The sequence below is a fragment of the Zootoca vivipara genome, chromosome 16 (assembly GCF_965207765.1).
Source record: "Zootoca vivipara chromosome 16, rZooViv2.hap1.1, whole genome shotgun sequence".
Taxonomy (NCBI): Eukaryota; Metazoa; Chordata; class Lepidosauria; order Squamata; family Lacertidae; genus Zootoca; species Zootoca vivipara.
The window spans coordinates 30,834,324-30,847,128 of NC_142599.1; the positions used below are offsets into that span (position 1 = coordinate 30,834,324).

The 12,805-nt window shown below is 45.5% G+C and overlaps 1 protein-coding gene across 2 annotated transcripts in view; it reads left to right on the forward strand.

Annotated features, from left to right (window-relative positions):
* The first annotated feature begins 2,361 nt into the window (after window positions 1–2,361).
* Window positions 2,362–12,805, forward strand: part of DNAJC4 (DnaJ heat shock protein family (Hsp40) member C4) — a 40,070-nt gene continuing 29,626 nt past the window's right edge. Inside the window, exon 1 of one of the 2 annotated variants that reach the window (XM_035098601.3) lies at window positions 2,362–2,430. In XM_035098601.3, coding sequence (XP_034954492.1) covers window positions 2,391–2,430 — 40 coding nt within the window. In that variant the 5' untranslated portion in view covers window positions 2,362–2,390. The remainder of the gene's footprint in view (window positions 2,431–12,805) is intronic. The other variant, XM_035098602.3, reaches the window with a different exon arrangement.

A 12,805-nucleotide genomic window follows, 5' to 3' on the forward strand; every position in this document is an offset into this window, starting at 1 on the left:
ATTTGTAAAGAAACAATTCCTAATTTACCAACCTTGTCTTTTTCTATCGGGAAGAATGGACTACTTTGGACTGTTATAAAGGTCTAACAGCCTATATTTCTATGCTTTACTTTGCTGCATGTTTTGTGATTTTAAATCTCTGCTGGTGTTCTCTCACCAAAGAGTACTTGCCCCAATCTTGGATCCTGGCATTCTCCTTTTAGATAACTAATTTTTCCTTGCCTACCAGCACTAAACACCTCAAGGTATTTTGCCTCAAACCTCTGCTTCTGGGGTGGCTGGTCCTTTTTCCAGATACTCCATGGAAAAATCAACACAATCTAAAAAAAAGGCAGACTACCGAAGTTTCTCTAATCCCAAAGGTAGTTTTATACAGTACTTTATTTGCTACACAAAGCTTGCATCTGCTGTCCCAAAGTTGTTTCAGTTGTTTGTGTTCATCTAGAAATCGGGACATTTTAAGGTTGTGTCCAAGTAACTCCAACTTAGAGTAGATCCCACCAAAATCAACTGGTAACTTTCATTTCCCTCAAGCCTGGCTGTGAAATAGATAACAGAACACAATGAAGGCCACAAAGAAAAGGAAATGAGAGAAATGTTTCCGGAAGTATTTCTACAGTTATGTCAGCATAAATGGAAATCAAACACAGCCTGGCTGGATTCAAGATGGTGCCTGTCATGGTAAAAGTCTTGCTTGCTTTTTAATTTGTTGCCTGCCGGGGAACATCTGGCTTCATGAGACAAATACTCTACAGGGGAATTTTCTACCTGAAGGGGTGAAAAAAATATATTAGAAAAACACCATTAAGTCTCATGTCTTCCTTCTTTCTTCAAATAAAACTGAACCTCCAAGTTGTACAGCCTCTTGAACATCTCACCATTCTGTCTCTATACTATAACCTCACCTTGACACCATGTGGGGGTCCTGCCCCTCATGACAGTCCCGCTCCCTTGGCAACAGCATCCCCCTTCTGACACTTCCACTAAGCAGCCCTGACTGGAGCCATTGTAGGGGGAACCCCAGGCAAGAGAAAAGGGACCATTATCTCTCTCCTTCCCTTCCCCAGTGAAAGGGTGAAGTCACTGTAGCAATTTTGACAAAAGTGGGTTTTGTTGGCAAGAGCCCCTCCTGCACTCTCTTCCCTTGGCTGTTGGCACCATTCCCACAACCTTTGTGACGGAGGGCTTGTGATTTGTCCCCAGCCTTCATTTAGACTGAGACAGCACTGCTTGCTGTGGATCTCCTTTTCAAGTCAAGGCAGGCAGGTTTGGCTGAGGCCCTGGCATTTCCTGCCCTTTAAACCCCCTGGATTTAGCTTGTATTTCATTTGCATTTTTTTAAAAAAGGGCAAAGCCGCATTAGCATAGTCTGCGTCAGTAGCTGTTGACCTGTCTGGATCAGAGGCTGTGTGTTGACCTCAGACATTTGTGGGCTACTATCATGAAAACAATGTTCAATGCAAACAAGTTGTGGACAGCAGTTCCTTTGGAGGAGAGAGAGGCACTTGATGCCACAGACCTCTGGAGGCCAACATTTGATCTGGCCCCTGATCCTGTGCCTTTAGCCACCAGCAGCAAAGACTGGTTACCAAAAGGCCCATTTCACGCCATAATAGAGACTCTGCCCAGTCTCTAAGATGCGGGTGGGGAACCTATCTGGTCTCAGTGAATCCGTTCACTCTTCCTTCTAGTGGATTAAAAGCACATAATCATGCCCATGGAAGCACCTCACAACTGTTTTCAGGAGCAACTCCCAGAAACATGGGGGGGGACCATTTTAACGAAAGGTTACCAAAAAACGTACTAACTGTTATGGATGGACACATACCTGTATACATGATGCATGTAAAGTTTTCCTCTCTCCATTGCAAATTGGAACCTAGGTCCCCAATGATAGTAAGGAGATCTGCCCAATTTTTGCATCTCACATGACACACCTGTTGTAAAAGACAGTGCATGCAATGTACAGTATACAACTCCTAATAAAACCACTGGGCAAATTTCATAGCTGTCAAGTTTTCCCTTTTCTCGCGAGGAAGCCTATTCAGCATAAGGGAATTTCCCTTAAAAAAAGTGGAGAACTTGACAGCTATGAAATTTATGTATTTTCATATTTACAGTATATCCTATATTCCAGGAAAAGGAACTATACAAATGCTATCAGTTTATATTGTGGCTGCAATTGCACCTGTGTGTAAGCCCCATTGCATTCAATGAGATTTGCTTTTAATATTAACCAAAGGTTTTAGCGGTTAAAAGTCAACTTGACTCCTAACTAGGTTAGCCCAGGTGATTGGGAAGTGCCCGGATGTCGCTCCACCCCCTCCGTTTTCGAAAGGGGCGGGCCCAAAGGCAGCCGGCGAGTTGGAAGAGGCGGCGGCGGCATCAAAATGGCGGTCGCGACCCGAGGGCTGACTGTGAGTTTCTATGGTAACGGACGTGTCCCCGCCATTACCACTCCCCCTTTCCTCCTTGCGTTATCCTTCCCTCCCCCCTCGGCCTTGGGTGGCCGGTATTGATTTAACTGCTTGTTTAATAGCAGCGCGCCTTCCGTTTCCTCACTGTTCAAAACTATTGGTCTTTCAAACCCCGCTCCTTGCAACAGTATCTGCTTTGTTCATTATCTGTTGGTTTTGACGTTAGTGCCCTCCCGTTTCCTACCCCGGGAAAAATCTGCCAGCACTTGTATGGTTCCGCCCTTCTGATTTTGGGCACCCCCACCCGATTAATTATGGGGTGATCATATTTGGGATGTTAATGATTTTCGTGCAAATAGCCAGTCTATAAATACCAATATTACAGATTTGTGTTATACATAGCTGTAATGGTAACGTTCATTGAATATATGGGAAATAATTGTGTACAGCTAAAAACGCTGGCAGCATTAAGATAAATTCAACAGTGTAAATAGGTTTTGATGGATGCAATAATGGAATACTGATCGGTATAGTTTCTGTGAAATAGGCAGGGATTCATGATACGTAAAATGAACCATGGAAAGAGAAGAAGGGAAGTCATTGATAACTTAAGGCTGTAAAGTGAGTATTTTAAACTGTAAAACAGGAAATGTAATAAAAAGATTATATATATACTGTATATATAAAGAAAAAAGCGTACTACAGTGGAACCTCGGTTTACGAATTTTCGGTTTACGAATGCCGCGGACCCATCTGGAACGGATTAATTCACTTTCCATTACTTTCAATGGGAAAGTTCGCTTCAGTTTATGAACGCTTCAGTTTATGAACAGACTTCCAGAACCAATTACACCCTTGCTTCGGGTTAAGTACGCTTCAGGTTGAGTACTCCGCGGACCCGTCTGGAACGGATTAATCCACTTTGCATTACTTTCAATGGGAAAGTTCGCGTCAGTTTATGAACGCTTCAGTTTAAGTACTCTGCGGACCGTCTGGAACAGATTAATCCACTTTCCATTGCTTTCAATGGGAAAGTTTGCTTCAGTTTATGAACGCTTCAGTTCATGAACAGACTTCCGGAACCAATTGTGTTCATAAACTGAGGTACTACTGTATGGACATAGTGGGTGTAATCCATGCTAAGTTAGATGAGCATCAGTTGGATTTATGTTTTTAGTAACTTGTCTCGGTAGTTTCAGTCCATTGGGGGATAAATGCAGCTAACTTTGACTGCAGTCTGAACCCCTCTTACTTGGGAGTAAGTCCCATTAAATTCATTAGGACTTACTTCTGAGCAGACGTAGGAACATAAGAAGCTGCCTGATACTCAGTCAGATCTTTGGTCCATCTAACTCAGTATTGTCTGCACACCGACTGGAAGAAGCTCTCCAGGGTTTCAGGCAGGGAGACTCTCCCAGGAGATGCCGGGGATTGAACCTGGGACCTTCTGCATGCAAAACAGATGCTCTATCACTGAGCTACAGCCCTTTCTCAAACATAATGTGGTTAGGATTATGCTGTTACAATGCTTCTGTATAAGGCAATATCTTGCAGACAAATAGCTGAGCGCCTCCCCGCCACCCTGCTGTGTTCTTGATTAATTCTAAACTACTTAGAAGTCATTTTGGCATATAAGCAGGATATACATTAATAAATGAATAATTGGCCCACCAGGCGTCACACAATGCATGGTTTAAGTCTTCTTGTCATAGCTACCGGGTATACCACTGTTTCTGGTCCACACCACACCAGTGATACAATTTTTCCATGTTGTGTGTTCATAGAATCGTAGAGTTGGAAGGGACTCCAAGGGTCATCCAGCTCCCTGCAATTCAGGTCCCACCCCTCAATTGCTCCCACTCCCACCCCTGCCCTCCACTGTGGTTTTGCATTCCTAGAATGATATTTCTGTATCTCTGTGCGTGCACTTTAAAAAAAAAAGTCAGAGGAAGTGTGCAAGAGCATAAGATTTCCAAGGGTGCTTCCAGACCATTGCTGTTTTGGGGTGGGATTCACTCATAGTGGTTGCACAGTTGGACGTCTTGCGCAGCGAGCCTGATTACTTTCAAAACCCAGACTTGCTAAAAACAGGAAAGCGAGGGGGAAATCCATTGGGAAGTGTGGGATTGCTTGCTTGGTCTCCCCTGAAGACTTCCCCTGAAACAAATTGGGACCAATGCTCAATAAACAAGTCGTCCAGAAGTGCCCCAAAGGTTACCAGCCCTTAGTTACCATGTTCTGCAGCAGAGGCTTGGGCTTTTTTGCGGTGTGTGTGTGTGTGAATATATTTTATCATGGAGCTTAAGAAAGTGCCCATGTGGTGGCCACCTAATCAGATGCTGATCAGACTCCGACTTGGTGAGCTTAAGGCGATGGTCTGATGTGCCTTACAACCAAATTTTCTCAAGTGGTAAATAAATACCTGAAAGAAATAATAGATTTGGTTGTTTGGGGGGATTAAAAAATTATTTTATTTTACAAAAGTTTACTGTCTACGTTTTGAAAGGAGTGGCCTGGCTATGTATGGGTGAGTGTGAGCATTAGCTGAAGGGAAAGGATGATATCCAAAACTCTCCTCCACCCTCTCTACGGTATAGCACAGATTAGCAGATACCTTTCAACTTTATAGCAATCCTTGTGGGATGAGGAAGCAAAACAAAGGCGTGTAAAAAGTCAGAGAGTTAAACCTGTTTTAGTGACCTAATTGCTGTTTGTTTGGCTGCTGTGCTTAAAAAATGCCAGGAGTTAATCTTGCCTTGCTCCCCACCCTCAGCTCCATTTGGGAGTATAGTTCCCCCACTGCCCCATTGCCTGATGAAGGCTAAATTTGGGCTTAAACAGCATGGAAATGGATGTTACATTTGTAGGTCAAGTGGAGTTTGTCAGGGACTTTGACATGTGAGACAGACCATGAAGAAAAACCAAAGACATTCTTGAAGGTTTATGGCTTTTTAAAATTGTGTTTGAAGATAATCCTTATTTTACTTACTACGTACGTACACCAAGTTACGTCTGTGTAAAACAATTCATATTGATAAGCATCTGCAGGCACAGTTCTGTGGCCACCCCATTTAACTTTTCTTCTAGTTGCACAAATCATACTATGTAAAACATTCTGGTTATTCTCCTTTAATTTAAAACACCATAGTCCACTAGGATTCCAGTTGTCCCCAATGAAAAAGTAGGTACTCTTGTGTGACTTGTTAACCCCAGCTCTCTTATAGGTTACTTAAGAACAGTGTGAGGTAAGAGTCCTTTTTGGGCACTAAAGCCATTGGGTCAGCCTTCCCTATAATAATTTATAATAATAATTTATTATTTATACCCCGCCCATCTGGCCGGGTATCCCCAGCCACTCTGGGCGGCTTCCAACAGAAGAATAAAACACAATAATCTATTAAACATTAAAAGCCTCCCTGAACAGGGCTGCCTTCAGATGTCTTCTAAAAGTCTGGTAGTTATTTTCCTTTTTGACATCTGTTGGGAGGGCGTTCCACAGGGCAGGTGCCACCACTGAGAAGGCCCTCTGCCTAGTTCCCTGCAACTTGGCTTCTCGCAACGAAGGAACCGCCAGAAGGCCCTCGGTGCTGGACCTCAGTGTCCGGGCAGAATGATGGAGGTGGAGACGCTCCTTCAGGTATACTGGACTGAGGCCATTTAGGGCTTTAAAGGTCAGCACCAACACTTTGAATTGTGCTCGAAAACATACTGGGAGCCAATGTAGATCTTTCAAGACCGGTGTTATGTGGTCTCGGCGGCCGCTCCCAGTCACCGGTCTAGCTGCCGCATTCTGGATTAGTTGTAGTTTCCGAGTCACCTTCAAAGGTAGCCCCACGTAGAGTGCATTGCAGTAGTCCAAGCGGGAGATAACTAGAGCATGCACCACTCTGGCTAGACAGTCTGCAGGCAGGTAGGGTCTCAGCCTGCGTACCAGATGGAGCTGATAGACAGCTGCCCTGGACACAGAATTGACCTGTGCCTCCATGGACAGCTGTGAATCCAAAATGACTCCCAGGCTGCGCACCTGGTCTTTCAGGGGCACAGTTACCCCATTCAGAACCAGGGAATCCTCCACACCTGCCCGCCTCCTGTCCCCCACGAACAGTACTTCTGTCTTGTCAGGATTCAACCTCAATCTGTTAGCCGCCACCATCCTCCAACCGCCTCCAGGCACTCACACAGGACCTTCACTGCCTTCACTGGTTCTGATTTGAAAGAGAGGTAGAGCTGGGTATCATCTGCATACTGATGAACACCCAGCCCAAACCCCCTGATGATCTCTCCCAGTGGCTGCATGTAGATGTTAAAAAGCATGGGGGAGAGGACAGAAACCTGAGGCACCCCACCCTGTGGCCCTCTTGATGTTGCAGGACTGCAGTTCCCATCATCCCTGACCATTGGCTATACTGGCTGGAGCTGGACTGAGAACTCTTCTTGAGAAGTTGGAATGTCCATAGATAGTCCATAACACCAGAGCAGCTAAACCAATAAAGGTTGGAGGTAGAGCTTGTCTTCTGAGGGCCAGTGGATGTTATGTGGCATCAGGACATCAGAAGTCCATCTAGCATAGTGGTGGGGAACCTGTGACCCTCCAGATATAGCTGGGCCTCAACTTCATTCAACTACTGGGCATGCCGGTAGGAGCTGATGGAGTTCAGCAACATCTAGAGATCCCCAGATTGGGAAAGGTTGCATTGTGTCAGAACAGCACCAGTGCCATGAAGGCAGCAGGAGACAGTATGAGATTGCCCAAGCCAGGTCTAAATATTAGGAGCTTGGCCTTTTGACCTTGCTCATTCAGAAGAGCAGACTTGTCTTTTAGGGAACGGCCATAGCTCAGTAGTAAAGCCATGTACTGTATAGGTAGGCCCAGGAAAGACTGTTTTCTGAGGCTCTGGAGAGCTGCTTCCATCCCATCAGTGGATTGAGGGACCTGTGAGGCCCTCCAAATGTTTTTCGGACTCCAACTCCCAGCAGCTCCAACCAGTGTCGCCAATGGCCAGGGATGGTGGAAGCTCCTTGGGTGGCCATTTGTCATGTATGCTTTAGCAGTTGGACTTGATGACCCTTGGGATCCCTTCCAACTGTACAGTTCTATGATTCTGTGAACATCTGGGGGGTCCCGGATTACTCATTCTTGGTGTAGACAATATTGAGGCAGATGGACTGACTTCCTGTGTTTGTGCAAAATTGCCAGGCCAGCGATAGCCTCTCAACGTTTAAATTCAGCTGGTAAAATTCTTGTGGCTTAGCCGTTTGCTCAAACTTGTCTGCCAGGTTACAGTGTGCTCCCCGGGGTTAACCCAAGACTCCCTTCCCCTTGAATAGGCTACACTGGACTGGAGCAACACTCTGTGCCGTCAGTATTTCCTGGGGGGGGGGGGTTTAAGCACAGCATGCAACTGACAGCTTCAAGGTTGTTTTGTGTGCAACCGCACATACCCCGCAGGGGGTTCCAAGCCTGCGCATTTTAAACAGCTGTCAGGCGCTTCAAAAATATTCCTTTCCTTCACCCCTGCACCCCGTGCCTTTATTTCTGTTTTCTTTTAAGCAATTGTTGCTTGAACTTCTTCGGTCCTAAATTCCTCCAGTCTGCTCTTCTTCTTGAAGTTCTCCCTGGGGTGCAACTAACCTGGCCTAGTTTAATAGGTGGTGGATGCTGGTAAGCGACCGGCTTACTGTGAAAGCAAATGGCCTGTGGGTCCCAGCTGCTTTGTTTACTTGTAAAAAAGTTAATTTAAAAAGGGTGGGGGGTGACAGAAATGATACTGGCAATAAAGCTGGATTGGCTCCCATTTGCTCCGCTGGCTGAAAGGAGCAGTGAGGTTTTAAAAGTGAGTTGCAGCCTAAGCCTCGGTGTGCATGAGCTGTTCTAATTAGCATGTGGTTTGATTAGTATGGTGAAAGTTGCTGCAGGGATTGGGAGTTGCAGACGCTGTGCCATTACAGTTGAAATTTCTCCTTGGGGACGTGATGAGCAAGTTAGTTCCAAACCTTTTTGCTTTTTCTAATATGCAAACTATGTTCATGTTGCTGCTTATTCTGCATCCGGTACACCCCTATTGCTAGCTTTTGAACCCTAATTCGCACATTAGCCACCCACCATCCATGCTGATCGTGTAGTTTCTTGACAAATACTGCTGTTTGATGCATTGTTTTCTCAAACCAGCTTCAATCCAACCAGAAAACGAGTCAGCAGTGATGTGAACATCACACATGCACATCTTAGCACTTCATGAATGGAAGTACAAAGTGAGCTTTGCAAATCGTGGCTTATGTCAGCCACAGTTGTAACCTCAGTGTTGTGGTTGGCAGAACTATGGTTTGCCCAAACCATTGTTTACCTTGCTTGAACAAAATAGCAAACTGTGGTTTGCCACAAATCATCAAAAGAGGAGATATAGCCATCTTCAAATACCTAAAGGGCTGTCACACAGAAGATGGAGCAAACTTGTTTCCCCTCTGCTCCAGAGGGAAGAACTCCAACCAATAGCTTCAAGTTACAAGAAAGGAGATTCTGACTAAACATCAGAAAGAGCTTTCTGACAGCAAGAGTTGTTTGACAGTGGAACAGTCTCCCTCGGTAGGTTGTGGACTCCTTCCTTGGAGGTTTTAAAGCAGAGATTGGATGGCCATCTGTCATGGATGCTTTAGTTGAGATTCCTGCATTGCAAGGGGTTGGACTGGATGACCATTGGAATCCCTTCCAACTCTACAATTCTATGTTTCCATGAAACAGTATTGAAAGTGGGGTTGGGTATAACCATTACCATGAGCGCAAATCATCATGAGTGCACAATAAAAAGGACGCCTAGGAGGGGACCTAAGAGAGCACGGACTTTATCCCTAGTCTCCTTGCTCCATTGCCTTTCTACCTGCTTTGAGACAGAAGCCCTGGTTGCTCTGACAAATGGGTAAGAAGGTTTTACTGTCCCTGATCTAAATCTGATTGGGCTGTGCCCTCTGCTTGAAGGACACGGGGTTTCATCCAAAGGGACTAAATTGAGCTACCAGACCATACAGTCATGTTAATGGAAGGCCAGCTGGTTCTTATCATTCCTTGATGGGAAAAGATTGCTGTTCCTCGATCAGTATTCCATTTTATGAACATGTACTGCTAGAAGAAAGTGCTATTAAGTTATTTTTTTGGAATAAGGTTCTGTATGTAATGAACCTGCTGGTAAACTGTCCCAGCCCTTTCTGGAGAAGCCAGGGATTGAACCTGGCACCTTCTGCATTCAAAGCAGATGCTCTCCCACTGATCCACAGCCCATCCCCAAGTGTTAGCTGCTGGTGCCTACAAAGCACCTACAACTGCCCTTTTGGGATGCTTGGCTTGGCCTCTTTCTATCTGATTGTTTGTTTGTTTGTTTTGTCCTGATTAATGGTGTAGAATTTATTTCCATGTGCTCCACTCTGTAATGAGCCAGATGGTGTTTCTGCAGACTCTGAAACAAGGAGAAATAAACACTTAATACTGCTGAGTTGGCAGAAAGGAAGAGGTGGTGGTGGAATCTCTCTCTCTCTCTCTCTCTCTCTCTCTCTCTCTCTCTCTCTCTGTGTGTGTGTGTGTGTGTGTGTGTGTGTGTGTGTGTGTGTGTGTGGAAGCACCCGGCCTACCTCTGGCCTGTGACAGTGGTGACAGTTGAAATTGCTAGGAAAATATTCATTTTATTTGTCAATTACGTTTATAGCACACTTTATAGGAAGGGCAGTAGCTCTGTTTCAGCGTATCTGCTTTGCGTGCAGAAAAATGGAGACATGCTTCCAGGCAGTGTGGACTGCAATGTGTTAGACGGACCAATGGTCCGACTCAGTATAAGGCTGCTTCCTGTGGTTCTATGCTTTTTTAGCCAAAATCTGAAAAAAGCAATCTAAGTAAAACCCTAAAAGAACATATAGGGTGTTTTAAACTACATCAAGTAAGAAATCTAAACCCCAAACAGCTGGTAGAATAAAAATGCCCATGCCTGCCTGCAGAAAGAAATCAGGGAATAAAAACATATGGCTTTAGCAGGGTTCCTGTGGAGAGCAAGCCACACCTTTGGGTCATCACAGAGGAGCCCCTGCTTCCAGGTAGAGAACAACTTTTATCTTCCTAAAGGAGAGACCTGTAGCAGAGTCTCCTTAGGAGAACTTAAGGCCTAGAGTGGGCACTTGTTGAGGAAAAGGTGCTGATGAAATACTTATAAAATCATCTGGTGCAATCAGCAAAAATAAAAACTTTCCACGCCTTTCACCACCTCCACGTGATCTGCACATGTTAACATTGCAACAAGCCACGCTGACAGACTGTGGCTGGCTCAAGGTCTGCATACAAAACATACATTTAAAGTACATGGCTTCCCACAAGGAATCCTGGGAACTGTAGTCTACCCCTCATAGAGCTCAAGCTCCTGGCACCCTTTACAGACTACAATTCCCAGGATTCTTTGGGGGAAGTAATGTGCTTTAAGGGTGCTTTAAAATATCTGGTTCAGAACCCGCCATAAATGCCTCCCTAGTTCTCTTAGAATGGCAATGGTACCCACCTGAGAGGTGCCGGAACAGTGTTCTGGTGAGTTCCAGCTGAAAAAAAAAACCCTGTTTAAAATAATTAAGCATAAATAAATAAATAAATACAGAATGTAATCTGTTCTGGAAGACCATTCAAGTTCCAAAACGTTCGAAAACCGAGGCTCAAAGGGCAGTCTGCAAATTTAATAGAGAAAATTGAAAAAATAACGTATACACTCAGTGGAAGCCATTCGACTTCCGAGCCGTGTTCGAAAACGGAAGCATTTACTTCCAGGATTTCGGAGTTTGAAAACCGAAACGTTCGACGTCCGAGACATTTGAAAACCGAGGTACCACTGTAAACAGAGGAAGAGTTGCAATGTGCTGGGTCCACTGAATTGATTTGAAATGAGTACAGTGGTACCTCGCAAGACGAATGCCCTGCAAGACTAATTTTTCGCAAGACGAATGCTTCTTGCGATCTGATGGTGACTCGCAAGACGAATTCATTTTGTGAAAAATTCGTCTTGCGAATCGCAGTTTCCCATAGGAATGCATTGAAATTTAATGAACGCGTTCCTATGGGCAAAAAAAGAACTTTCAGTGCACTCCTATGGGAAACCGCGATTCACAAGACGAATTTTTTCGCAAAATGAATTGACTTGCGGAACGAATTAAATTCGTCTTGCGAGGCACCACTGTATAGCCTCATGTGGTGGGGGCCCAGCTGACTGGGCTCTGACTCGGGCCAGCAAAACAGTTTGCTAAAAATACACTGCTATTCATCCAGGCAGTCAGACTTGTGCCCTTTCTCTCGGGGCAGTTTGCTCAGTCAAGGAGATGCAATCACTTCATGGAACCATAGGACTGTAGAGCTGGAAGGGACCCTCAAGGGGCATCTGACCCAGCCCCCTGCGATGCAGGAATCACAGCTAAAGAATCCCTGACAGGTGGTCACCCAACCTCTGTTTAAAGACCACCGCATTCCAAGGTGTTTGTTTAAAAAGTGTTCTCTTTTACCTTTGCCTGTACCCCCCCCCACAACTCCCCTTTGCCTCCCCTCTTCTTCCTGCATTGAGAAACCAAGGGATGGGGTGAAGTTAGAGGGGGTGACGATATTTGGGAGAAATATGATTCCTGCAAGCAGTTGTTTTCTCTAAAATTGTGTTCTCTTCTCTTGAATCCCAGGCGTCCCAGCATCTCCGGTGGGTATGGGAAGGGGCAGAGCTCCGGGGTGGAGTGTCAGCTTTGCATGCAGGATGTCCCATGCAATTCTCCACATCTGCAGGTGGGGCTAGTAGAGACGCCCTGCCTGAAACCCTGGAGAGCTGCCGCCAGTCAGTGAAGACAATACTGAGCTAGATGGACCAATGGTGTGTGGCACTCAGTGTAAGGCAGCTTCCTGTGTCTGTCGTGTTATATTTTTAACTTCACAAGACTGTTATCCCGTGAGCAGTGGAGAGAGGTTGCAGAGAGAGGATTTGAGCCAGTGTAAGGCGCTTTGGGAAGCCAAACAGGTGGCAAATCCGTCTTTTATCTGTAAAACGGCAGGAAAATGACAGCGTATCCGTAACATCGGCAAACCTGCTCCCCCCTTTTAACAGGTCTGCCTCCCACTGAGATTGCTTTCCTCAGCTTGGTTAATGTTTGCTTTAGCGCTTCAGCTGTCGGGGTGGGGGCTGGTGGCTGGCCAGGCATGAATTTTTCTTGGGGGGGGGCTTGCTGATTTCCTCATCCCCATCAGCTCAGGAGCAAGCTAGCCGTCAGTGGGGCCTGGACCTGGAGGAGACAGCGAGAAATCATAATGATTATTTTGCTGTTGCTGAGAAAGGGCAAAGGGAGGAACGTTGAAGGTTTTGCGGAGATGGGACGTGACAGAGAAGGGGGGGTCG